Source organism: Pyricularia grisea, chromosome I (genome assembly GCF_004355905.1).
Source record: "Pyricularia grisea strain NI907 chromosome I, whole genome shotgun sequence".
Classification (NCBI taxonomy): domain Eukaryota; kingdom Fungi; phylum Ascomycota; class Sordariomycetes; order Magnaporthales; family Pyriculariaceae; genus Pyricularia; species Pyricularia grisea.
This window is the reverse complement of record NC_044973.1, coordinates 2,179,714-2,203,396: the sequence shown is the minus strand read 5'-3', so window position 1 is coordinate 2,203,396 and position 23,683 is coordinate 2,179,714. Positions and strand designations below refer to the sequence as shown.

Sequence of the window (23,683 nt, the reverse complement as noted above, 5' to 3'; positions counted from 1 at the left end):
ATCTATTTGTGACTTGTTACATGGTCTATTGACATAATTGCATGGTCCATTAACACCATTGCATGGTCTATTAACACAATTGCATGATCTATTAATATAATTGCATGACTTTTGTTATATACTTCTCATTAAGCCTTGGAAGTTTAGACATGCAGTAAATGAAAGTCAAATGCTCTCAACACTCCCCATTATCGCTGTACGATGCAAGTCGTCTATTTAAATCCACTAGGATAGAATCATGTCATGCCATGGAAAAAAAAAAAAGTCAAAAGGCACCGGTTAAACTCTTTATTCGTTCTTCAGTTTAGACCGTCTCTTTTATGCTAAGCTAGTTACACGAGAAAGGGATATAGAAACGGCAACTAAGCGGAAAGAATATGACCCAGCCGGTAATCTCACCGGCAGCAGTACTGTGAATATCACGCCGAGAGTCGCCCTCCCTTCCGTCATGTTTCAAGCTCTCGTTTTTCTCTCTTGGTCTTGGTGATGAGCGCCCATGCGAGCCAAGCTCAACCTGCGCATACTCCTGAGCATAGCGGCATCATTGGCGCCAAAGTCACATCACCTGGCTATACCGCCAATTCCATCTTTTTAACTCTCCAAGCCCCACTCGCGTAACACGACCTCAGTTTCCGTAGAGAAGAAATGTGCTGTATGCCACAACCGCATATGTGCAAACAAATGCCCCTTGCATGTGGCATCGGCACCACAAACCCCCCTGACAGGGCCAAGGCCAGTATCGTCTATTGGTATCATTACAAGGACAACGACTGGAAGAAAGGAACGAAGCGCGAAGAAGAAATATCAAAAGGAAAACCAGGAGAAAGCATTGGGTTGCTTGCGCATGAGCCTCGGCGTGCCTAAAGAGCTCTTAAATATCATAGAACTCCCACCCATCGCCGCTCGAGCTGACCTGAGACTTCCCAGCGTCAAGCTTCGATGCGGTGCCAGGCGCCGAGTCGTCTCCGTGTTTGGTAGAGCCATAGCTTGGCGCAAACTCGTTCCTGAGTTCTTGTCTCAGTCACAACTCGTCGTCCTCCGCCTCAAGTTCTGACGGCTTCATCAAGCCGCTGACCTTGGATCGCCTCTCAAGCTCCGCCTGCTTAGCGTCGCGCTCCGTCTGCTCCTTCTCAACAAGGTAAAGCTCCGCGTTGTCACCCTGGAACTCACGCAGCGAGATGAGGAAGTCGCGCAGAGTCAGCCTGAACTTGTCATACTGTGTGTTCATGTTAAATAGGCTGTCGACAAAGGCGACGATTTGAGCACTAGAAACGTCAGTTGGTTAGTTATCATATCCATAACATCCACATAAGGTGCACGCTCCATCGAATAGCACTTACGGTTGAAGATTCGAGAACGCGTTGCGCAGGAGGTTGCCCACAAAGTTGGACAAAAATTCTCTGTTGCTCGTACCGGCAGGTGCCTGGTCGGGTTGGTAGACAGGTCCCTGAATCTTGGGAGTGGAACCGTCTGATGGTTGGACAAAGTAAAACATGCGCATCAGCAGCTGCGACTGCGCCTTGAAGCCAGCCTTGTGGTCTGTGTCGGTGATAACGAAAAAGACATCTTGCATGATCGGGATGAAGAACTGGTTGAAGAAGGCATTAGAAGTGCCCACATCAGTCTTCTCTGCAATGTTGACTATCAGCTCCTGGCACATGTTAAGGCCTGCTGCTTCCACGTCCCGGTTGTCGTGCTTGCTCGCCCACATGCAAGAATCAATGACAAACTTGAACTGCCGGTTGTCGAGCTTGAGGAGCGCCGGGAAACAGTGCAAGTTAATGGCTCGCAAAAGGTTGAAAAACTCGACGCGGTGCTCGGGGAACTCGGAAAAGTCCTTGTTGATCATCTCGAGGGTGCACTCGAAGACATTCTCCATAATAATGGGAACCTGGTCTTCCATCAGAGACTGCAGCTTGGAGATGACGACCGACATGGCCCTCAGAACTTCAGCATCCCGTGCACCAGGCACGTTGCCCTTGTAATCCAGCAGAACAGTCTCCAGGAGTTTGGGAACCATGTCTACCCGAACTGCCTGCAGATCCTCGGCCTTCTCAACAAACGTCTCGATGAGCTTCAGGATCTCTTTCTTGATCGTTCGCAAGCCGCGAACCTTTGGCGTCTTGGTGGCGATCTCTCCCTCACGAGCGACGGCCTCGGATATCAGGGCACTGGTCGCGCGGTACATCTCCAACATGTCGTGGTAGATGCGCCCGATCTGTGGGTAAAAGTAGGGGCCTATCGAGGTGCACGCCGATACATTCGTCTTCATGATGTTGCCAATGATCTTGATCGTGTCTGTCTCCTGCAACACTGCCGGGTTGGCCGTGGCCGACTTGATGATCGACTCCCAAGCCTGGTTGGGCATTTGCATCAAATCATTGAGTAGGCGCTCTTGCTGGTTCTTGTTGCCTTGGGCAGCAACCATGAAACCGCAGGCCTCGTAAAAGGTGTGGACTTGCTGAGGAGTGAGGTCACACGTGATCTTTCCTAGGTTGCGTACAATCTCCTCAATGAAAGGCTCGTGCTCACTAGGCTGCAAGGCAACGAAATGGCGACGGCATTGTTTGGCGATCTTGATAAAAGTGTCGCAAGCCATGTCCTGGACACCTACAGAATTGGTCAGTCATGGTCAGCGGCGTGTCAAACGACAGATCTGGATCAGGGGCTCGTCGTGCCTCCCGGACGTTTAACTTACCCTCGTGGGACTCGTGCATGAACTCAAACAGCTTGTTAACCACCGTCTTGAGAAACTTCCAATGAGCCTTGAGGAATCGAGGATATTGGCCGACAATGTACATGATGTTACTGGCTACAACGGCCTTGTTGTCTTTGCCACGCTTCATCTCGGTGAGCCCAAGCAAATCCTTGATGACGGTCACTAGGAACCGCTTCTCGGTCTCTTCGTTCATCGCCAGCGAGATGGAGCCGATAGCCCAACAGAGCACGTTGCAGTTGTGCCAAGACCACTCGCTGCCATCTACCTGGCGGGCAAGCTTGTCGATCATGATGGTCTCCATATCGGTCACGTCGAGATGGGTGAGGTACACAAGGCACTCGCGTATTGTCTTGTAGAGTTGCACGGTATCGCTTTCCTTAACGAACTCGCGCACAATCTCACCCTCGTCGTTCTCAACGATCAAAACCTCCTCGGGACGCACCATCTTTTCAATCATGACGACTCGTAGGTTGCTCAGGATCTCCTTGTACTTGTGCTTTCGGAGCGGGTACTGCTCCAACACTTGAGGCGGCAGGGCACCGCCTTGTGAAAGCGCCGAGCCATGGTTCATGAGAGGATTGTCGCCTGAGAGGGGGAGCTGCTGCATCTCCTCGTAAAGCTCCTGCACCAGCTTCAACCAGTAATCTAGCGTGATCTTAAAGATCTCCCGGTCCTCAATCTGGGAGATGCGAACAAGGTAAAAGTGCCCATGCGTCAAATAGTCGCGGTTAGGCAACCTCTCGATCAGGTTCAGATGCATGGAGAAAAAGTTGCAGAGGAACAGGGCCAGATTTTGGATGAATTCCTGATCGCGCGAGTTACTTTGTGGGTATGTCGTCCTCAGGTCCATGTCGACGGGAATTATGGTAGCAATGGTCGCCAAAGTTTCCGTGAACATCTTGACCAGCTGTTCATCGTAGTTGCTGACTTGCGTCGGCCCGCCAACCTGGAGGCCTCCTATCTCGGTCAAACATTGGAGAGTTACGTTACGGAACGCCGGGAGCTCCAGAAAGCGTGTTCGTAGAGTGTCGATGAGGGGAGTCTCGAAGATGTATCCGAGGGGAATCCAGTTGCAGAAGCGAAGCAAAGTCTCCAGAGTAGCCTTGACCAGACTTTCTTGGTTGCCGGTGTTCAGGATTTCGGTACACAGCTGGAAAATTTGTGAGAACTCTGCACACATGGTTTCCTTCAGATTCCGGGTTTTTGTTGACGTCATCTGCTCGGCCGAATAGTCGAAAACCTCTTCAGACAGTAGGCGCAGGATGATCATGTTGTTCTCGCAGATGGAAAGATTTGTGCGGCATGATGATATGATCTCGTTGATGAACGTCGGCCAGTTGTGAGGCCATTCCTGCTTCAGAATAGACACGAGGACCAGGTTCAGCTTGTTTAGCAACGTCTTTTGAGATCGTAGCGACTCCTCGGTGCTGGAGCAGTTTATAATGTAGTTGACGACAAAGTTACGGATGCCTGGAATCTGCCTATCAGCACATTGTACTTTGGTGTTGCCAGTTCACTCCAGGTAAGATACAGTACCTTGGCATTGCTCGCGAGGTAGGACCTTCCATCTTGTCATAATCACATTGTCGAGGATCTGTAGGCCGAGGACTGCGCAGAAGTGTCAGCAGTTGCTCAAGTGCGGGTTGGTAGTTGGTGATAGCAAGATGGTGCAGAAACATACATTTCGTTTGCGAGTACGTCGCCTCGGAGAGGATCTGATCTACCATCAACCAGGCATCTGGATCTTCTTTGAACTATCGAGGGCGCGCGCAAATATCAGCAACATGCAAAAGAAAAAAAGAAGAAAAAAAAATCAAGACGAGTCTGCAGAGATTTACGGATATGACGAACCTGGTTCAAGGCAGCTTGCGCAGCTTTTTGCTGTGTAGGAGGCAGATGACAAGGTTAGCAAGACAAGCAGCGTGGGGGTATGGCACAGAAACGCGTTTTCATACCTGGTCGCCGCGACCCTCATAGAAGGCCTTGACAACACTGTCAAGCTCAGCAATCGTGTAACCCATGATGGCGACTCGGCGGCCGAGCTCGGCAAATGTACAAGCTCGTAGTGAGCAAGAGTTCCGGCAAGTTTCGTGGGCTAGACCCTAGAGGGTAGCTGAAAAAAAAAGGCGATTGTGCTTGTCGCCTTTGCCGCTAAGCTTCAACCCAAATGTGCCGGGGGGTAGAGGTTTTCCTCCCCAATCGTTCGGGCGATCGGGGACGGGGCTCGTATTTGCGTCGCGAGAAGTGAGGACGGGAGGAGAATTTGTGGGTTGGTTTTATGTTCGCAGACGAAGAAGTTAGGAGACAGCGAGGAGTGAAGATAGAAAAGAAAAAGGGCCGACCGGAAGAGGTGAGGTCTGGATCCAGGTGAAGTGAAGGCAGGCGATAGGAACATTAGTTGGTCTGCTCTCAATTTCCCCCGCCTTGCGATTTGACCGCGGCGGGACTGAAAGCCCCACTATGACACCGCTCTCCTAAGCATGCAAGCCTAGCAGAACTCGCACGCAGAGCAGAAGGCTGGTGGCTGGCAGCTTTCATCGGTTACATTGGTCTGTGCACCCCAACCAGGCAGTTCGATGAAGTAGTGAGGGGTTTGGCAGATCGCGATGGCAGCTGCGTGTCATTCATTGTTGACAAGGCACATCGGATGTTTGCCATATGATTAGAAATTAATTGCAAAGCCCACACAGTTGGCAACGCGACACTTGGAAAATTTTTGTTCTTTAACATTCTATGATATGCCTTTTCTTTCTTTGCTCTTTTTTTTTTTTTTTTTTTTTTTTTTTTTTTTTTTTTTTTTTTTTTTTTTTTTTTTTTTTTTTTTTTTTCAATAAATTTCTTGGGGGTTTTTTTATTCATCAATTTTCTGCTTCTTAATCCATTTCTTGATTTGGAACACTGGTAATTTTCACTTAACGTGATTGCGCCCCCTAAATCGATGGGTAATTTCTGTGACAACTGTATTTCCTGTATTTAAATCTTTCTATACAACTGACTGGATGTTACACAATTTTGCCCGCGTTCCTATGTGTGTCTATACTTTTTGGTAACCGCACTCCGACAGTCCAGACTCGAGAGCCTTGATGGCACGATCAAGATCGCCCCTCTCCGGGTTCAACTAAATTGAAGTGGCAACAGTCAGCCTCGTTTCCAGTAAAACATTTCGCCAAGGTGTAAGGGGTCAACTCATAAACAATCAACATACCACGCTGATGCCCATGTGGCCGAATCTGATATACTTGGGGGCGATCTCCTTGTGGATGCCACCGGCAAATATAACTCCTTTGCTGAACAGCTTCGGCAAGATGTCTGTCGGCTTCACGGTTTCAGGGAGGTAAACCGCCGTCATGCCATTGGCCTGGTCCGCAGGGTTGGAGGCAACCTGCTTAAGGCCAAGGTCGGCGATAGCCTTCTTGATCTTGCTTGAAGCCTCCTTGTGCTTAGCGAAGCGCTCAGCAAGTGGCCTGGACATAATCTGGGTCAGGGCAGTGTGGAGGGCGTGGATGAGCTGAGGCGACGGGGTCGCAAAGTATGATGGCTTCTTGGCCTCGTAGTTACGCATGACTTTGATTGAGATTGGTTAGCACGCATGCCGAGCCATCCCATCTTCTACACATCAGAATATACCTACTTGGTAGCCAGTTCTTCATGGATGCAAAGTAGGAAGCAGGAGGAGTTTTCCTAGCCTCAAATGCCTTGATAGCCCTTGAGCTGAACATTGAAATCGAGAGACCAGCCGGACAGCCGATAGCCTTTTGACTGGCAGTGATCACACCATCTAGACCCCACTCATCAAATGCAATCTCCTCAGAAGCCACACTGCACACGCCATCAACGATGATGAGGGTCTCAGGAGAGACCTTGTGCACCATTGCGCTGAGATCCTTGAGCTCGCTGAGCACACCGGTTGAGGTGTCGACGTGCGTGACAGTGAGGACCTTGTACTTCTTGGCACCAAGAGCCTTCTCAATCTCGGGCAGTTGGGGCCTGGATCCAACGGGGGCCTTGAGCTCCGTTACGCTAGCGCCGTATGTTCGAAGGCAGTCGGCAAAAGCATCACTGAAGTAGCCAGTGCCAAGAACAAGTACATCCTCGCCGGCTTCGACAAGGTTGGCAGAAACCAAGTCCCATCCGAGGGTGCCAGACCCTGAGATGACAAATGGCTGTGAGCCTGAATCCGTCGTCTGGAACAGTTTGCGGAGGAGGGTCAAGGTTTCGCCAAAAACATTGACAAAAGCCGGGCCAACATGGCTCTCGCTGCGTGTTGGAGTAACACAATTGGCATTAGCTTGGCGGTGCAAATCTGCTTTTGGGGGTTAAATTCGTACCTGTAATGGCTCATGGACTGGAGGACAGCATCATCAAACTCGATTGGTCCGGGAATGAGCAAGGTGGGATGCTCAGGCTGAGAAGACATTTTGGAATGTTTGTTGCTGTTATCCGAGCTAGTTGAAGAAGATGTAGTAGATGTCGAGTTGGAATGAGATGAGCTACTCAAGTGGTAGGAAAGCTGCGACAACCGGGACGCTGCTGGTGACGTTGTTGCTGCAGAGGGGTTGAGTATCTTAGGCGGGGACATGATGTCGGAACTCTTCCAGAGATGTGCCCGACCCAACCCCTTAAGTACTGCCGAGCGTAGATGCGCCAGATTTTCGGATGAACTTGAGCCAAGTTTAGGTACCAAGTATCCAGTAGGTACCTTATCTACTTATTTCACCTTTTGTACCTTCAAAAAGGTACCTCAACTTCAAGTTGAAATTTCCAAGCCAGCTCGGGGGTAAGGATAAGTGCAGTATAGTACAAGTAGTTGTGTCCAATTGATTGGTTGAGATCGTCGGCCAGTGTCCTTCTGAGAGTTTACAGTAAGAGAACCCCGAAATTCCGTTTCTTATTCCGCGGGAGAGACCCCTAATTCTCCGTCTTCGGCCCCGGCGGGTCTGCTCATGGAACGCCTCGTCTGAGGTACCTTTGCTGGAGAAGGTACCCCTCACTAGACAGCTTACATAACCGCAGTCCACTCAAGGCAAGTAAAGGTACGTACCTGGCCCGATGTCCTCTGACGTTTTGGTGAAGCTTCCTGTCGTGTAAGCTCCACCGCGCTCAATCGGCCGCCATTTGACTACAGCTGTAACCTGGGAGCTTGAACAGGCTACCGAACCTAGAACTTTCAAGTCCATTTGCTTTGACATCCACCGATAAATGACTTGAGAAGTGCACCGAGCGACCACCTGCACTGATCGACTGCGACACTGAATTGTCCCAGCTTCTGCGATACAACAGCGATCGCCCTCGAGATTTCAATTCCACAAACCTACATAGTGTTCGCATCGACTACACTAAAGCCTTCGCATAAGACAGGCCAGCTTCTCTAAACCAACCAGCAGGCAACAGTCCGGGTCACAGCTTCGGGGCAATTTGTACGGTACCGCAGCCATGGCCTTCCTAATCCTGGTCATTGGCGACCTGCACATCCCGGACCGCGCCCTAGATATACCCCCTAAAGTATGCCCTCATCATAATCATCTTGCTCACCATCCCCGGCGCATCACGGCACTGCCGCGCCGGCTCCTTCGCAGCCATCCCCGAGCTAACAAGACCAAATCTTTTCACTCCCGAGCTTAGTTCAAAAAACTCCTCGCGCCCGGCAAGATCGGCCAAACCCTCTGCCTCGGCAACCTGACGGACCGGACGACGTACGAGTACCTGCGCAGCGTCGCGCCGGACCTCAAGATCGTCAAGGGCCGCCTGGACGTCGAGGCCACCTCGCTGCCGTTGTCGCAGGTGGTCACCCACGGCAGCATCCGCATCGGCTTCCTCGAGGGCTTCACGCTCGTCAGCAACGAGCCCGACCTGCTGCTCGCCGAGGCCAACAAGCTCGACGTTGACGTGCTGTGCTGGGGCGGTACCCACCGTTTCGAGTGCTTCGAGTACATGGACAAGTTCTTTATCAACCCGGGCAGCGCCACCGGCGCCTTCACGACTGGTTGGGGCACCGAGGAGGATATAGTCCCCAGCTTTTGCCTGATGGATGTGAGTTTGATGTCGGCCGTTGCTGGGGGATCATCTGTCAATTGTTACTTTGAGCGAGCTTTCACTGACTGAAACCTTTAGGTCCAAGGAATATCACTTACACTTTACGTGTATCAGCTGAGGAAAGATGAGAATGGAGTAGAGAACGTGGCCGTGGAAAAGGTCACATATACGAAAGTAGTTGAGCCTCCAACAACAGCACCGGCATCATGACGAACCATTGGATATAGCTTGAGTAATGGATATACGGATAATGAATCAAAGCAAACACTTCTTTTGCTCGTGGCTTCGTTTTGACCAACAACCTGTTCTGATACATTCAATCTTGGGTCTCATATTAAGTGTGTAACGACTCTCATTGTCCTTTAAACAAACACCCGGTTTCTGTCGTCAAGTGCACTAGAAACAGGCTGATCCTGAGCTTCAAAGATGACAGATATCTGTCGTGATATTGACGAGTATTCAGAAAGTTTTGGCCTGAAGAAGTGAAAAGAAGTGCATAAGTATATTGGGGCCGTGCCAGTTAGGCAAGAGCAGCATTTGTTCGACATTATGATTTATTTCATTTTAGACTGAAAACCCATGAAAACCCAGTCCGGTTAAAAAACTCCGTTCGAAAAAAACAGTCGCTTGCAGCAGAATTCTAGCACTACAGACATTCATCATCAATCGTTTCGGTTTGCTCTCGTTTTCATGTGCATGCGGCCGGTTTTTCTTTGGCTGCTGATCTTGGTGGAGGGGCCGCGTCATGGCTGATAGAAGCCCGTTGCTTGTACTTGTTGCCCTTGCCAGACACGGCATCCGTCAGTTCATTGCTCGGCCGTCGCATCTTATCCCTAAGGTTCGGCTCCGCGTAGCTGACCGACGCCCTGGATCTCCTGCTCGGTCTGGCTGTGTCGCCTCCCGATGAAATATCAGGGGGCGGTGGCGTGTCGCAGGATGTGTCCTTTGTGGGGGCCCTTCCAGGAGTTCCTGGAGAGAGCAGCTGGGCTGCAGCGGTGTTTGGACTTGCCAAATCGGATGGATGGATGTTTATCACCTGCGGTGGAGAAGGCGACTTTGGCAGTATCGGAACCGGAGTAGGTTCTGCCAGGGCTGGCAGCGGTGCTGCCTTGGTTTTCACTTCTTTCTGAGTGGCGGCCTTGCTGCTGGGTTTCTCACAGTCCACAGCTGCTCCCTTGGCCGGGAGCTTTCTGGGCGATGATACATCCTCGTTCGTGCTCTTTGCAGCGAGCGCCGGTCGTGCCGGAGCAGGCGCAGTAGCACTGGACTTTCTGTCCCGGGCATCCCTTCGTGCGCCAGGCAAGCCTCTTGAATTCCTCCTGTTCTTGATTTCCCGCACCATTGCAGACTTTGGCTTCTCCGGGGTCGATATGGAATTAGATATGGTGTTGTTGTCCTTTGCGAAGCTGGGAGGATCATTCTCGTCTGCGACTGCCTGTTTTCTCTTAGATCCACATTTCGCAGCGGTTGGTTCAGGCTTCACAGGCGCTGGCGCTGGTGTTGGCGCAAGTGGCTTTGGTGACTGAAGCGCATCGGCTTTCGGTTCTGGGTTTACTTTCGGGTCTGGGCGTCGGGATGGTTTTTTCGAAGGACTCTGAATAGGAGCCTTTTCCGGTGGATCAATCTTGGGAGGAGCTAGGTTGGTCTTCTCCGAAACGGTTATATCCGAGTATACAAGCAGACGCCTGGCAGTGTTTGGTGAGTCTACTTTCTCAGGCTCGTCTTCAACATATTTCGACACTGGAGGTGGCCCCAAGACAGGAGAGTCGGTTGAGGTCTCAGCCTCAGCCTCGGCCTCGGCCTCTGAACACAGGGCAAGAATTTCCCGGCGACTATTGGGGGAAGCAGTGATTAGCGACTTTCCTTGGAATTATTCAGTGCACTCGGTGATTTTGACAGAAACCTACTTTAACGTCTGGCGCGGGTAGGACTTGTGCTCGTGAATCGGAGGTAGGCGGCCTTCTTGTGCTGCCAATGCCTCCTGCTCTTCGATGTTCATCTCTTTCGTCTTCTTCTGGCGTGGGCTCTGGCCTAGACTGCTTCTTCTAGGCTTCGCGATTTTCCTCTCTCCCCTATTGGGGGACCTCCTCTTCATCGGCGGCTCAAGGCCTAGACTGTCAAGCAGAGAGCCCAGTTCGAGAAGCTGAAGCTCCATCTTCGCCTTGATTTCCAAGGCATGGTCTGCGATGCGACTGGCAGGATTGTTCTCGGCTGCCTTTTCTAGTCGAAGGATCTGTCCCCTTAGGTCGAGGTTCTCTGATAGGAGGCGCGCACATTCATTCTCAAGACTTCGAATTCGTAGGGATTGCGTAGAGTTGACGCGAGCAATGTCACGATTTTGTCGCAAAAATTTCCTTCGCACTGAAAAAGAAGTGGACTGCTTTAGCTGACTTTCTTCCGTCTTGCGCCGAACCCGCAAGTAAAATAAACAGAGAAACTTACGGATTTCTAAGCTGTCTGCAGAAACTGGTGGCTCGTTGAGTCTCGCCATTGTTCATAGTGATGCGGTTTTCGGCTTTGGGTGCAAAAGTCGTTGTTTACCGAACAAAGTAAATACCAAGCAGTAGTGTGGCTTTGATATCAAATCGCGAAAGCACCGGATAGGATCGACACAAGGCTAAGTTGTAACATGCAAAGGCTAGCTAAGTCGAAACTGGATCCAGTATGGCAAATAACAGAGGCAGAACGTGCGTTGTCCAAAAGTCAGAGCACCCACTGCCAACCTCCTCGCTTGGCGCAAAAATCAGGAAGCGATATTTACGGCTTTCCAAATGGGGTTAGATTAAATGCAAGCTGAAGGGGCCATCGTTGCCCAGCAACTCACTTAAAGTGGATTTTTACCCTGGACACACATCCCTGTCCACTGTCCAATGACGAACCTAAGTGGTAGTACTGATTAAGGCATTATCAACTGGATTATGCATTTGGTTCATCACAATACCTTGATTGGCACTGTTTGCTGATGGGCATTTCTAACCTCATAGACAGGCTTTCATTTCAAACACTAGAAAGCCAGTCAAGTTAATCTCACTTACAGCTCACGATGTCGTTACCTTCGAGATCACTCCCTGGTTCGATGCGCCAACCGTCGATTACGGGAAGTTCAGGGCCAGGACAATCCCCCGCTCTCGTTGCGCGCGTCAATGAGAAAAAGGCCGAACTTGAGCATCTCAAGGAGCTTCGCGACCTGAGTGCCGCCGTGGCTACGCAAATGGAGGCTCTAGAAAAGAAACTGGGCACCCTTTCGGATGGGACAGAGGCTATTGCCGTTGTTATGGGAAACTGGCATAACGTGTTGCGCGCTATCAATATGGCATCCGGTACGATGCTCAATAGACCTTTGACTCGGAGCAAAGTCATCACACCCGCTTGAAGCTGCTGCTAACCTCATCACGTACATAGCAAAACTCCCCAAAGCATCACCTAATGACGAGCAAGACCACACTGAAATCAGGGCAGATAGTCCATCTGTGCCTCTCCCTCAAACGCTCGTCAGAATACCCACAGAGCATGCGCCGGCTCTGCATGCGCAAACTGAGGAAGCTGGAGAAATTGAGGATTGAGCGATAATCCACCCAGCTTAACCAACATTCAATCTCACATGGCCTGTGTGAACTGTGTAGCTTGAATAGTTTGCGCGAGATTGATGATCGAAGCTCAGCTCCATGTCGACGCTTGCACCCGCACACAAGAAAGCACAACATGTATAAGGGAGCCTGTTGCGCTAGAAAGTCTGCGGCCAAAAACGTTGCGCCCAAATGAGGGGCAGGCCAGTACACTGCAAGACTTTCGTACTGTACGCAGGGCTTACCCTGTCATCTCACTTGCTCTTCGAGTCGCGTCGCGTCAAAACAACGCCAAGTCGAACCGTGGATCCCCTGGCGACCCTGATCCAAAATAGCTCATTGCTTCTAAATTCTTCCATCAGAGTTCGAATCTTGGATCGGGGATCAGGCATATTGTATCCTTGCAAAAAAAACAAAAAAACAAACATGAAGTCGCATATATGTTTGAATAAGGATAAAAGTCGATTAATCAATTGTGGTGACGGACACCAATCAGACATAACAACTGCGTGGCAGATAAATCGGATCTAAGGAACCAAACATTTTTGTTTGTGCATTCTGGTTCGGTACGGCTTTGATTCCTTCGCATTACGATTGCATTCACAATAGACCATGCAGGTCGTACAACTCCCGTGTTGATCTTCGATCCATTTGATGAGAAGGAGGGGTGGACTGGGGTTATTACGGAGCACTTAAACTTGTGGCTTGTTGACTCTTTCGAGACATGTCTTGCTAAACTTTGGGCTTGTCTCTAAAGAAGCAAGTGAGAAGCCAATTGAAGACGTTGGCTACACTCAAGAGCATCCCGTCGTACTAGGTACATTAAGAAGTAAGCAAAATAGCTTACCTCCACGCAAGCGCCATGCAAGTCGAAGGGAAGCCCTCGATCGCATCATGGAAGTTCCATGTTTCCCCATACGGGCAAGTTTTCAAGTGGATGGATGAATGGATGGATGGATGTGACTGCTCAGGTTGCATCCCTCCGGATATCACCGTTGCGCAGGTGGTTCCCAACGTCCCCGCTGCACTTGCATTAGTGACTTTGTGTGACGAATGACATTAATCAATTCGTTCAAGTCCTGGCCGACGTCAACAAATTGGGAAGGAAATATTTACACCAAGCTTTCTTTCCGTCGAGTGGGAAAAAAAGGAAAAAAAAAAAAAAAGCACAAACACAAAAAGTAAACAAACCGCCCACTTCTTCACCCTTTGACTTGATCCCGCGACCACTTCTTAACCCTGCGAGCGACTCAAGTCCTAATCCCGCAAGCAATACTCGTACTTCAACCCACACTTGTACCATCATCAATCAGCCTAGGCTCCCGCCACCTTTTTCTTGGATTAAGATTTTCAGAGTACAGTACCGAATCCGGGATTACCACAAAAAGGGTTGCGGACCAATAGCTGCCCTTGGGTCAACTCAAACCTTGCCAACAACCCCTGTGTCTGATTTCGGGTATTTTTGCTCCGCCTCACCTACACCAACTGTCTCAGGGCTTGCTGGGCCCAACACGACAGTAAGCATAATGCCTCGAGTGAGCCAACTCAATGACATGTTCACCGTCCTCGAGGATCCCGTCGACGCATGCGCCTCTCCATTGTCATTCGCATCAGAGCACTCGGACACGCATACCGACGCCACCTTTGAGTCGTCCACCATACTGGGTGAGCTCGACGTCAGTCAGGCCCAGAACAAGCAGACGTCAGGTGCAGCTAGAAGTAATACTGCCGACTCGTTGGTCTATCGCCTGGATCATTTCCATATCAGCAGCCCACCCAAGACGGAATTTTGCGCCATACGCGCTGTTGCCAAACGACCTCAGTTGGAAGAGCATACCTTCATACGTCCACATCTGAAAGCCGAGACGGACTGCATTGTACAGTGTAACGGCCCCGATACTGGTGCTTCTTCTCATACAGTTGAAACAGGTAAGATAGGGCTGGGTGTCTTTGTCTCGAGTATCCAAAAGCAAAACAAGGATTTCCCTGCTCATGTTTTGTCGCATGTTAGATTCGGTCCTCGACGATAAGCTTACGCGACCTCTAACGCCAACGACTCGGTCGCTTGTTCACTCAGTGCCGTGGGCCAAGCACCAGGCTGGCGAATTCGAATACATACTTTCGGTTCCTGCATCATCATCCACTGCTGAGAAATACTATCGCGACAGTGGCAAGGCCTCAGGATCATACAATATACTTGACACCAACGAAGTCGAGAAAATCTACTTTGGATGCAATTTGCTAGAGACCAAGCTAGGCGCAGAGGTTGATGATTCTAGCGAAGCTGTCTCTGACAGATCCTACAAACCTCCGGTTTTTACACTTCTCGCTACGCCCATCAGGAACCCAGCAGAAGGTTTAGCTCACGCCATCGAGGCCACCACCGACGAAGAGATGGCTATCATGGACAATGATAATGAGGTTGGTACCGATTCGACGGAACCTCGCTTTGTCTTGCACAAAGCCGAAGAAGGGGAACCAATGGAGTCTTTGCCCAAGGACGCACAGATATTGAAAGTCTCTAGCGCGCGACCTGTCGTCATGGCCCGTCCGCGAACCGAAAGAATCGAGGACTCGTTCGAGGCACTGGATGAGTTTGAAGAGCAATTCGAGGCGCTTGATAAGGTCATACGCGCTGAGCGTGTCCCATCACCGGACAAGATGTTCAACAAGACCTCCCCCGCTCATTCGACAATCAAACGAACATCGTCGACGACCACAACTCGCAGGACCAGCACTATACGTACAACCACCACAGAGGTCTCGCGCTCGGCCTCGGTGCGCAGGTCAGATCGGGCTTCCAGCAGTGTTCAAGATGTTCAAATCAAGCAGGGACCCGCTTCGACCCCTTCAAAAAGGAATGTCGCGCGACCTGCCAGTCTGCAACCTCCGAAGCCGCTCGCAAAATCCTCGAGACCAACGACGCGGTCTACCTTTGAGCTGCCCGGAGAGGCTGTCGCGCGACGTCTTAAGGAGGAGCGCGAAGCGAGGCTGGCAAGGGCGAATGCTGAAAAGGCTGCTGTAGAGGAAAACAGTCCTGCGAGGACTCGCTCCACAAGGGCGCCGACTCGGCCAACATTTGAGCTTCCGGGAGAGGCCATCTCTAGGCGCAAAAGGGAGGAGCATCAAGCCAAGCTGCGGGCACAGGAGGAGGAGGAACGCAAAAGGCGCGAGTTCAAGGCACGGCCAATCAGATCGAGTGTTGCTACACCCAGCAGCTTTCCTCGCGAGACGGCTACTAGCCGGGCTCGCCAGAGCAGCAAGGTTGTCAGCAAGTCTGAGAGCTCAGCCAGCCCTGTCAGAAAGCGGCTTACTATCGCCGGAGGCTCCAGCCCATCGCGACGGACTCTGGGCGGCGGCAGCGAGGCTTCCAACCTCGATCAGGCCCGCGGTAGAGACGCGACATCGCTGGACAGTCGTACCCGGGGCGTCTCATCTTCTACGGGAAGCACGAGCGTCAGCAAAGGCAGCAGTACTGTGTCGGCAGAAGAGCTGCAAATGCAGCGCCGGCGTGGGCGGGAGATTTTCAAACGTGATAACAACATTTCGGTCGACCGCGGCGCCGAACAGCGAGAGCGAGAGAACATGGCAAAGCTGGCTCGGCAGGAGGCGGCAGAGCGGTCCCGCCAGCTCAGTAGGGAGTGGGCTGAGCGCCGACAGAGCAAGCGCATCTCTAACATGATGCAAACTGCGCCTACCATCCCGGATGCCAGTGCAAACAACATTGCAGTCCGGTGATCAAGCGGCCTATGAAGGTGGAGGGTGTAAGATTCCTCACTTGATCTTTCAAGTATACCAGGGCTGAACTTGCCAAGTCATTTCTTTTGTGTGCGATCAGCATATTTCTTTTACGAGGGTTTGACGAATGGGTTTTCACGATTGTACGTTTTATAGCAAGGAGTATGAGGAAATATTGGTTAGATGGTTTGGCTTTTTTCTCAAGCTGTTATCTGGTTTCTTTTTTTCTTTGATCCGGTTTTGTTTTCTCGGTCTTTGTATTACATTAGGGGGCGGGTCAGTCCCGCTTCAGAATCTCGCGAAGGAATATTTTATAGTGGTCCCTTCGTTGCCAAGAAGGAAGGGGATACTATTATGGAACTTTTGGCTCCGGGCTTTGGTGGGATTCTTCATTCACTTGCGGACTTTCCTTTTCTTTTCTACCTATGTTTTTACCTACCTTGGCAGCTTATATGGTGCAAGTCAACAAAGTACTCGCATGGTTTTTTGCCAAAATCAAAAGTACAAATATAGAAAAGCAGGCAGACACACACATGTTTCTGTTTTGTTATTTTGTGCCTTGGACTTGATGATCTACTTACTGTGTTAATTGCTGACATCAAGACGTTGATGGCCCACCAGCGTGAGACTGTTTTTGCCCACATGTGTAGCGGTGCAATACAGTAGTTTCAACAGCGGAGTCGCGGCAGATTTCTGGGTCGATCAACATGTGAACGAACCCTCATGACGAGTTGGTCCCTTGGGTTTCCCTCCTAGGCAGACGGCTTGGACTCGGACTTGTCAAGTGCCAAGATATGAGTAAGCGGGTATACGGCTTGTGAGTTAGCACGTTTTGCGGGTTTTGCAGACAAATATCCCCTGCAGCCAAGGAAAATGCGGTTGGTTTTGTGCCTCAAAGAGGACCCCGTAACACCGGTTTGCAAATTTGGAGAGGAAATTTTTGCAGTTCGCTGGCGAGATAGGATGCGGCGCAGAGCTTGGTAGGGGACCAGCAAAGAGATTTCACTTCTGGGGGGGTTTGTGGACTTGGCTTACTGGGTATGAACTTGTGGAGGTCTTGTTGATTTTTTTGTTTTCTCCTGTCTCGGTTCTGGTATCTCTCATTCTGTGGTTCTTCATATCATCTCTGGTGTTTTCCCTGTTTCTTCATCCTTTCCTTGCTTGCTTTTTCAACATTTTCTGTCGTTCTTCATTTTTTTTTTCTGTCTTTGTCTATAAAACATCCAATTTTTAATCCAAATTATATTTTCATTCCGACTTCAGCCCTATAGGTCATAAAAATACACTTACATAAAAAAAATAAAAAATAAAACATCCAATCAACCACACCGGTCAGTCAAGCTGCGTTCGTCTATTCTAGCTTGGGTCTTTTTTGTCGGTTGTTTGCCGTCCCGTCCCTTCACCTAGGTTGAAACGGTAAAAAGCATACCTACCTACCTACCTACCTACCTTGGGCACCTGCCTCATCCAGCCAAAGCTGTCAAGGTGCCTCCCTCCCTAGTCGTGTGGCCCCACTATTATAGCCGGCACTCGGACCCCTGGTACCTATAGCTATACCCCTGGCGCCCAATGGAAGAAGGAAGGAAAATGAAAACGAAATCGACGATTCCTCAACGCCGACAACACCAACAACATCCACTCATCTCAGCCGCCATTGCGCTTTTGGCAATCATCGGCACAACTCTCATACTCTTCTGGTCCTACGGTGGCAGCTTCAGCAGATTTCGACACCAGAGGCCTTATTCGAAATACAGACTGGCTGTGCGTCCGGCTGAGGGAGTGCGACACTTGCCGAGGTTGCGACAGCTTCGGGCCGAGAGCGTGAGGCAGCACCAGGAACAGCAGCAGCAGATTGTACCGCACAACACTGCAACTGTGTCTGCTGCTGCGGATTTGGGGACTGGAAATCAACAACACGAAGTCGCGGGGGATGCCGTTAACGCTGTCTCTATAACTCTTAGTTGATAGTGCCTCTTTATTAATTCGGGGCATTCGAAATATTCTTTTTTTTTTTTTTTTTTTTTTCTTGTTCGTTCTCGGCTGTGATAAAACTTTCTCTCGTCTCTTTTTCCCTTGTCATTGTCCTGGTCTCTTTTTCTCTCCATATACCTCTCGTGTTATATATATCCTTATCCCCAAAGTCCTGAAGGTGGTACCATTTGTTGAATAGGCCACAACTGTAAGCTCTCGCCGGCACACGCCCCAAAATATGACGGCCATATCAACATCCTTCCCACCAAGAGTGAAGCTCCGGCAAGGTGCATACGTTGGCAAGACGCGGCCGTCGAGCACACACTACCCCAAGCCGCTGGCCGAGTTCCTTGGCGTCCCATTTGCTCAGAGCACGGCCGGGGAGAACCGCTTCCGGCCTCCCCAGCCATTGCCGGCAGTCCCTCCAGGAGACGCAGCAGACGTAGCGGTCGTCGAGTTTGGACAGCAATGTCCGGGGGTGCTACTGCCTCCCGAGGGGGTCCAGAGCGGTGAGGACTGCCTCAACGCCAACATCTACGTGCCTGCGAACAGGACAGGTGACGGCGCCCGGGATCGCCTCCTCCCTGTCGTCGTCTACGTGCACGGCGGTGCGTTCAACATGGGCTTGGGAGCAGAGCGCAACATGGCCAGCTTCGTGTCGTGCGCCGCCGAGGATGTCGTCGGCGTGAGCTTCAACTACAGGGTCGGCCCGCTGGGCTTCTTGCCGTCCGTCGCTGCTGCCAACGAGGGTGTGCTGAACCTGGGGTTGATGGATCAGCAAATGTTATTTGCTTGGGTGCAGGAAAACATTGCCGAGTTTGGTGGTGACGCCGGGAATGTGACGGTCATGGGTCTCAGCGCCGGTGCTCATTCAGTAAGTTGTCTTTTTTTTTTGTGCCTTTGCGTGCCACTATCTAACATACCCAATCTACTTACTTTTTGGCCTATACCTGCCTACTAACACTATGAAAAAGATTGGCCATCACCTCATCTACTACGCTACCACTGCAGCGTCGGCACCGGCCCCCTTTCACAAGGCAATCCTCGAGTCCGGTGGGCCGCTTGCGCGTTCCGTCTTGATTCCCACGCACCAACGGCATGTTGATCAGTTGCGCGACTTTCTCGCCGCTCTTGACATACAAAACGTACCAGAGGCAGACATCCTGCAAGCTCTGCGCAGCCTACCCGTGGATGATATCCACTCAGCAGCCCTCAACGTCTGGGTGAAGTACTCGAGGAGTGTATGCTGGCCGTTCCAACCCACCATCGACGGCGTTACCATCCCCGACATGCCCATCTCCAGCCTGCGACGCGGTCAGGTCCTCAAGATCCCGATCCTGACGGGCTACAACACGCACGAGGGTGCCAACTTCGTCCCCGCCGCGACCGACACGGACATCGAGTTCCGCAACTTCTTCAAGAGGCTCATCCCGGGCGCAAGTGAGACAGAAGATCTCGACCCGCTTGCGCGTGACGCCTATCCAGATCCGACCACCGCTGCCGCTGCCGCGCAGCTCTATCATCCCGTGCCCAGGGGCCACGGGCGGCAGTGGGCGCGCATCGAGGCCGCGTACGCCCACTACGCCTACGTGTGCCCGGTGCTGCAGTTTGCCGACATGCTTTCAGCCGCCACCACCGACAGCGTCTACGTCTACCACTTTGCGCCACTGTCACCCCCGCTCGCCACGGCCAACCACGCCGACAACACCCCATTTGCCGCCCACGACGCCGCCCTGCTCGGGCCCCAGATGGCCAAAAAGGCCGCCAAGACGCGCGGGGACGGACAAGCCCCGTACCCAGGCCTGATGGCTATCTCGGACGCCATGCACAGCGCGTACGTGCGCTTCATAGCTTCTCGCGACGGTAACCCCAACGCCGGAGCCACGGCTCGTTGTTTCTGGCCGCCCTTTGAGTCGCCGTCCACGGCAAAGGGCGCAGCCACCGCGGGTCAGGTCCTCGTCTTTGGTCGGGGGAACGACGAACGCCTGGGGCCTGCGGGATCGGGCAGCAGAGGTATTGCCGCTGTCGTGCAGGGTCTCTCCAGGCGTGAGCTCGAACTGTGTAGCTTCTGGTGGGACCGGGTTGAGTTGAGCCAGGGGCTTGGTCAGAGGTTACCGGTCAGGTCTCCTGCAAGGAAGTCCCGCTTGTGAAAAATGTGCATATGAATGTACATACTAGTTTCATCTCTCCTGAATACCCTCCTCTTTAGTCATATATAGCAGAACGTGACAACGATTTACCAGTCATATTATGGCGTAGAGGTATATGTTGTATCTCCAAGTCATTTGCAACATAGTCTAATGTATTATACGCAGCGTAGTAAAAAAGAAATCTGGCTACTAAATGCAAGGGCACGCAAATTCTCATGCAGTTCTTCGCTACCAAATGTTGTTTCATTATGTAGAGCTAGGTTACACATGTGGAAAAAAAAAAAAACAGCCAAAAGTGAACAAGAGCCAGTTCAAATATGTATCGTGGAGAATAAGAAAAATATCAAGTGAACAAGCAAGGAGAACGCCATCTGCAAGGTGTGCAAAATATGCAGACATGACAGAAAAGGGTTTGAGACAAAAGAGAAAGGTCCGACAAGCGCTTCAAACATGTTCTCAAGACGCCCGAAACGTACAGACTCTAAGAGACGGCCGTGTCGGCCGCAGGCTGGGGGAAGAATCGAATCCCATACTGGATGGAGCCCATCGTCTCCATAATAAAAGTATAATAAGGTAGCGACATAAGGAAATCGGAAAGATCGGGTATCGTGGGCAGTATTCCCAGAGCGATTTAACGCATTATGGTGCTTTTGGTGACGTTTATATACGGTGGATTACGCCTGTCTATCCAGCAGGCGAGACTTGCGAGGTGTTGAGTTGGCAATCTTTAAAGGGAGTTTAGAAGTTCTGAGAAATACCGGCAGCCTGTTGTGGGTAGTGACTTGAGTTTTCTATGCGAGTGTTGCGACGAGCCGGGTTGTCCTTAATTATGGGCGAGCTGGTGCCACCATTGAAGTCGGCGCCGCGTCCGCCGTTGACCATTCCGGATGTAGGGCCAGGGGGGCTGCTGCCATAGTTGTCCGCGTAGGGACTGTTGATGCCGTAGGCGTTGCCGGCACCGTATGAGGGCTGATCGCCGCCATAGGCCATGCCAATACCGTTCATGTCGCCGGATCCATCGGAGCGAGCCGCTGCGCTATAAGACGAAGACGCATTCGACGGGCCCCTACGCACGTCGGCGCCACGGTTTGCTGCAGCTGAGGGACCCATGGCTCCCAGAATCTCTCCCTCGGGGGATATCGAACCGTCGCCATGGGCGTGATCATACATGAGCGGCTCGCTACTACGCGAATCCGACATGTTGTTGCCCCGAACAGGGGAGTTAATATCCGAGAAGGCACCCGCCGCCGCGCCACTGGATATAGTCGTCGAAGCCTTGCGTCCGGTTGAGCCTGCCATGGTTGTTGAGCCCCAGCCCCGGTAACCTGAAGATGTGTCCTCCGCCATAGCATAAGAACCCCCACCAACATTTGGAACAGTTGGCCCGTCAGCGTTGGGATTGAAGCCATACTCTTCCACCTCCTTGCGGCGTTGTTCTTCGGCTTCCTTGCGAGCCTTGCGCTTGCGCCAGAACCACAGAGCAGCAAGTACGAGTAGTGCGACCGCCGCGATTGGTACTACCACTGCAACGGCAATCTTAGCCTCGCCAGACATTCCTGATCCGCCGCTGCCGCTCGCTCCATTGTTCGCAGGGGGTTGGCTAGTTGCTGGTGCAGAGGTAGATGCAGGCGTGCTGGCTGCCGGGTTGGTCTGCACTATCGTTTGCGTGATGGTGCTGCCTGGGTTAGATGGGTCTACAATTGTGGTCACGACCTGAGTTGTCGGTGGAGGTTGTGTCGTCGATGAAGCTGGCGGCGGTTGAGTAGTGGTAGTCGACGCCGGCGGCGGTGCTGTGGTCGTCGGAGGAGTTGACTGCGGTGTCGAAGTAGTTGATGTGGTCGTCGGGGGAGGAGGGGTTGATGTAGTGGGTGTTGTTGGCGTCGGAGAGGCAGGAGCCGAAGTGCTCGGCGCCGCCGCCGATGTTTCGACTGGAAATGAGGATGCTATGTGTTAGAACAGATGTCTATATGCCAAGGGCTATGGGTGCGGCTCACTAACCGGTTGAGTTACTGCTGGACATGTTGAAGGGACTGAAAATAAACCTTTTTAAAGGAGTCCTATGATAAGGGTAATGAACCTTGTTAGTTGACATGGTGGACGCCGGCGATAGAGCTCCATCAGAAAAATCTCCATCTTGAGCGGATGGCAAGAAAACGCATGCGATGAATAGGAAGACAGCGTCAGGTAGTTCGACAAGCTACTGAGGTGGTGCGATTTGGGAGGACGAGTATAGGTGACTAACAGGATACTCTGCAATACGTCGGATCGTTGGGCAAGAAGGTTTGGTAGCCTATGTGCCCGTCCCAAGTCTCGATTGCAGAGTAACAACGACGCCGCACACCAGCTCTGTGACGGATCCGAACATAAATTTGGTCCACAATCAGGGCAACAGGTACAGTGGTACCGTGGTGGCAAGTAGAAGTAGACTTCTCAGGGTGCAAGCCATAGAAGGCGTCGAAGAAACAGATCCAAACAACCAGGATATCCGATCCTTGAGCGGAGTGGGCGTGAGGAGTGATCTTGAACACCTGCCCAATTGTTGACGAATATGTGTGTTGTATGACTGTGCAAGTTTGTAGAGGCTAGGGGTCTTGGGTGCAGTGAAGCAAATCGAAACCAAGTCACAGTTACATACCTCGCAGCGACAATAGCAAGAAGTGGACAGGCACCTCGACCAATTCAATGGCGACCAGTGCTAATTAGAGTCGTAAACCCAATGGCCTACCTGTAGGTACAAGCAAGCGGACACAGGCTTTTGACTTTGGTTGGCTGAGAGAATAGACCAGGGAGAAGGCGGGCGGCCTGGTCGTTGGCTCCGTAGGTGGCGTCGACTATCCGACCTTATCGAAGCCTCGTGGTGATATCGTAAAATAAAACCAGCCGTCCCAGAGTTTTGTTGGTTCAATTGGAGACAAAATCGAATAGAGAAACAAAAAAATAAAATAAAAAAAGAACCAAGAAGCAACAGAGAGGAAGCTGTTGCAGCGGGAAAACTCTGGATCGATTGATTAGGACCTCCGAAAGTTTGTTGACACTAGAGTGTGATGTGCGAAGGGATGAAAGGATCGAATGGTCGGGATCCCCCAGAGAGAAAAACCAGCAACCCGATTTTTCCGAACGCCCAAGTGAACGAATGAATGGCTTAGCTAATGCGATGAGAAGCACGATTTGTTTCCGATTCCGGGTCCGCTAAGACTCTGTCAGGTCCTTCGGGCGCAGTGCACAGAGAAGCCGTGCAGCTTACGAAGGAATCCCAAGGCGCTGTTGTTGTTTGTTGTGGCGTTAATGTCGTCGTTACTTTCGTCTCCAGGGGCAATCCTCCGAGTTCGATGGTCGACAAGGTTGGGAGCTTGAGAGGGACGAAAGGGTTGAGGAGATGAAAAAAAAAAGTTTGATTGACGGGGGGAACCGCATGAGAAAGAGAGAGCAAGAAGAGGGCTTAGCAAATGTGGGAAGGAAGGTGGCCCCCGGGGAGGAGATGAATGACAACACGAGAAGCAGGGATC

The 23,683-nt window shown here is 51.4% G+C and overlaps 9 protein-coding genes across 9 annotated transcripts; 5 read left to right on the top strand and 4 right to left on the bottom strand.

The window, feature by feature from the left end:
* Positions 1–273: 273 nt before the first annotated feature.
* PgNI_05686 (uncharacterized protein) lies at positions 274–5,097 on the bottom strand. Its single transcript, XM_031125717.1, has 7 exons — positions 4,675–5,097; positions 4,571–4,600; positions 4,401–4,473; positions 4,256–4,327; positions 2,699–4,189; positions 1,341–2,610; positions 274–1,265 (listed from the first exon to the last, which is right to left on the bottom strand). The coding sequence occupies exons 1-7, from the start codon at positions 4,738–4,740 to the stop codon at positions 1,022–1,024; spliced, it is 3,246 nt and encodes a 1,081-aa protein (XP_030982279.1). The 5' UTR covers positions 4,741–5,097; the 3' UTR covers positions 274–1,021.
* A 557-nt stretch (positions 5,098–5,654) lies between these two features.
* PgNI_05685 (uncharacterized protein) lies at positions 5,655–7,537 on the bottom strand. Its single transcript, XM_031125716.1, has 4 exons — positions 7,048–7,537; positions 6,351–6,976; positions 5,925–6,283; positions 5,655–5,837 (listed from the first exon to the last, which is right to left on the bottom strand). The coding sequence occupies exons 1-4, from the start codon at positions 7,296–7,298 to the stop codon at positions 5,754–5,756; spliced, it is 1,320 nt and encodes a 439-aa protein (XP_030982282.1). The 5' UTR covers positions 7,299–7,537; the 3' UTR covers positions 5,655–5,753.
* A 162-nt stretch (positions 7,538–7,699) lies between these two features.
* PgNI_05684 (uncharacterized protein) lies at positions 7,700–9,052 on the top strand. Its single transcript, XM_031125715.1, has 3 exons — positions 7,700–8,221; positions 8,342–8,749; positions 8,831–9,052. The coding sequence occupies exons 1-3, from the start codon at positions 8,153–8,155 to the stop codon at positions 8,960–8,962; spliced, it is 609 nt and encodes a 202-aa protein (XP_030982281.1). The 5' UTR covers positions 7,700–8,152; the 3' UTR covers positions 8,963–9,052.
* A 381-nt stretch (positions 9,053–9,433) lies between these two features.
* On the bottom strand, positions 9,434–11,243 carry PgNI_05683 (uncharacterized protein; the record flags this gene model as incomplete). The annotated part of the gene is made up of 3 exons (XM_031125714.1): positions 9,434–10,584; positions 10,660–11,113; positions 11,195–11,243. 3 exons carry the CDS (start codon positions 11,241–11,243, stop codon positions 9,441–9,443), a joined length of 1,647 nt encoding a protein of 548 aa, XP_030982276.1. The 3' UTR covers positions 9,434–9,440.
* A 441-nt stretch (positions 11,244–11,684) lies between these two features.
* On the top strand, positions 11,685–13,286 carry PgNI_05682 (uncharacterized protein). The gene is made up of 2 exons (XM_031125713.1): positions 11,685–12,072; positions 12,155–13,286. The coding sequence occupies exons 1-2, from the start codon at positions 11,796–11,798 to the stop codon at positions 12,313–12,315; spliced, it is 438 nt and encodes a 145-aa protein (XP_030982275.1). The 5' UTR covers positions 11,685–11,795; the 3' UTR covers positions 12,316–13,286.
* Positions 13,287–13,844: 558 nt separating this feature from the next.
* Positions 13,845–16,056, top strand: PgNI_05681 (uncharacterized protein; the record flags this gene model as incomplete). The annotated part of the gene is made up of 2 exons (XM_031125712.1): positions 13,845–14,247; positions 14,330–16,056. The coding sequence occupies 2 exons, from the start codon at positions 13,845–13,847 to the stop codon at positions 16,054–16,056; spliced, it is 2,130 nt and encodes a 709-aa protein (XP_030982278.1).
* A 1,587-nt stretch (positions 16,057–17,643) lies between these two features.
* Positions 17,644–18,021, top strand: PgNI_05680 (uncharacterized protein; the record flags this gene model as incomplete). Its single annotated transcript, XM_031125711.1, has 1 exon — positions 17,644–18,021. One exon carries the CDS (start codon positions 17,644–17,646, stop codon positions 18,019–18,021), a length of 378 nt encoding a protein of 125 aa, XP_030982277.1.
* Positions 18,022–18,056: 35 nt separating this feature from the next.
* PgNI_05679 (uncharacterized protein) lies at positions 18,057–20,341 on the top strand. The gene is made up of 2 exons (XM_031125710.1): positions 18,057–18,901; positions 19,002–20,341. The coding sequence occupies exons 1-2, from the start codon at positions 18,266–18,268 to the stop codon at positions 20,175–20,177; spliced, it is 1,812 nt and encodes a 603-aa protein (XP_030981860.1). The 5' UTR covers positions 18,057–18,265; the 3' UTR covers positions 20,178–20,341.
* A 35-nt stretch (positions 20,342–20,376) lies between these two features.
* On the bottom strand, positions 20,377–23,577 carry PgNI_05678 (uncharacterized protein). The gene is made up of 4 exons (XM_031125709.1): positions 22,813–23,577; positions 22,420–22,668; positions 22,176–22,234; positions 20,377–22,105 (listed from the first exon to the last, which is right to left on the bottom strand). Exons 3-4 carry the CDS (start codon positions 22,195–22,197, stop codon positions 20,916–20,918), a joined length of 1,212 nt encoding a protein of 403 aa, XP_030981861.1. The 5' UTR covers positions 22,198–22,234; positions 22,420–22,668; positions 22,813–23,577; the 3' UTR covers positions 20,377–20,915.
* Between the last annotated feature and the right edge of the window lie 106 nt (positions 23,578–23,683).

Excerpts from the sequence above, each read along its gene's own strand:
- PgNI_05686 (XM_031125717.1), bottom strand. The coding sequence starts at position 4,740 with ATGGGTTACACGATTGCTGAGCTTGACAGTGTTGTCAAGGCCTTCTAT. Across the intron at positions 4,601-4,674 it reads ATGAGGGTCGCGGCGACCAG|CAAAAAGCTGCGCAAGCTGC; the intron begins GTATGAAAACGC and ends CCTCCTACACAG. Across the intron at positions 4,474-4,570 it reads CGCAAGCTGCCTTGAACCAG|TTCAAAGAAGATCCAGATGC; the intron begins GTTCGTCATATC and ends CGCCCTCGATAG.
- PgNI_05685 (XM_031125716.1), bottom strand. The coding sequence starts at position 7,298 with ATGTCCCCGCCTAAGATACTCAACCCCTCTGCAGCAACAACGTCACCA. Across the intron at positions 6,977-7,047 it reads CAGTCCATGAGCCATTACAG|CGAGAGCCATGTTGGCCCGG; the intron begins GTACGAATTTAA and ends TCCAACACGCAG. Across the intron at positions 5,838-5,924 it reads GCCACATGGGCATCAGCGTG|TTGAACCCGGAGAGGGGCGA; the intron begins GTATGTTGATTG and ends ACTTCAATTTAG.
- PgNI_05684 (XM_031125715.1), top strand. The coding sequence starts at position 8,153 with ATGGCCTTCCTAATCCTGGTCATTGGCGACCTGCACATCCCGGACCGC. Across the intron at positions 8,222-8,341 it reads CCCTAGATATACCCCCTAAA|TTCAAAAAACTCCTCGCGCC; the intron begins GTATGCCCTCAT and ends TCCCGAGCTTAG. Across the intron at positions 8,750-8,830 it reads CCAGCTTTTGCCTGATGGAT|GTCCAAGGAATATCACTTAC; the intron begins GTGAGTTTGATG and ends TGAAACCTTTAG.
- PgNI_05682 (XM_031125713.1), top strand. The coding sequence starts at position 11,796 with ATGTCGTTACCTTCGAGATCACTCCCTGGTTCGATGCGCCAACCGTCG. Across the intron at positions 12,073-12,154 it reads CGCTATCAATATGGCATCCG|CAAAACTCCCCAAAGCATCA; the intron begins GTACGATGCTCA and ends TCACGTACATAG.
- PgNI_05679 (XM_031125710.1), top strand. The coding sequence starts at position 18,266 with ATGACGGCCATATCAACATCCTTCCCACCAAGAGTGAAGCTCCGGCAA. Across the intron at positions 18,902-19,001 it reads TCAGCGCCGGTGCTCATTCA|ATTGGCCATCACCTCATCTA; the intron begins GTAAGTTGTCTT and ends ACTATGAAAAAG.
- PgNI_05678 (XM_031125709.1), bottom strand. The coding sequence starts at position 22,197 with ATGTCCAGCAGTAACTCAACCG. Across the intron at positions 22,106-22,175 it reads GTCCAGCAGTAACTCAACCG|TCGAAACATCGGCGGCGGCG; the intron begins GTTAGTGAGCCG and ends CCTCATTTCCAG.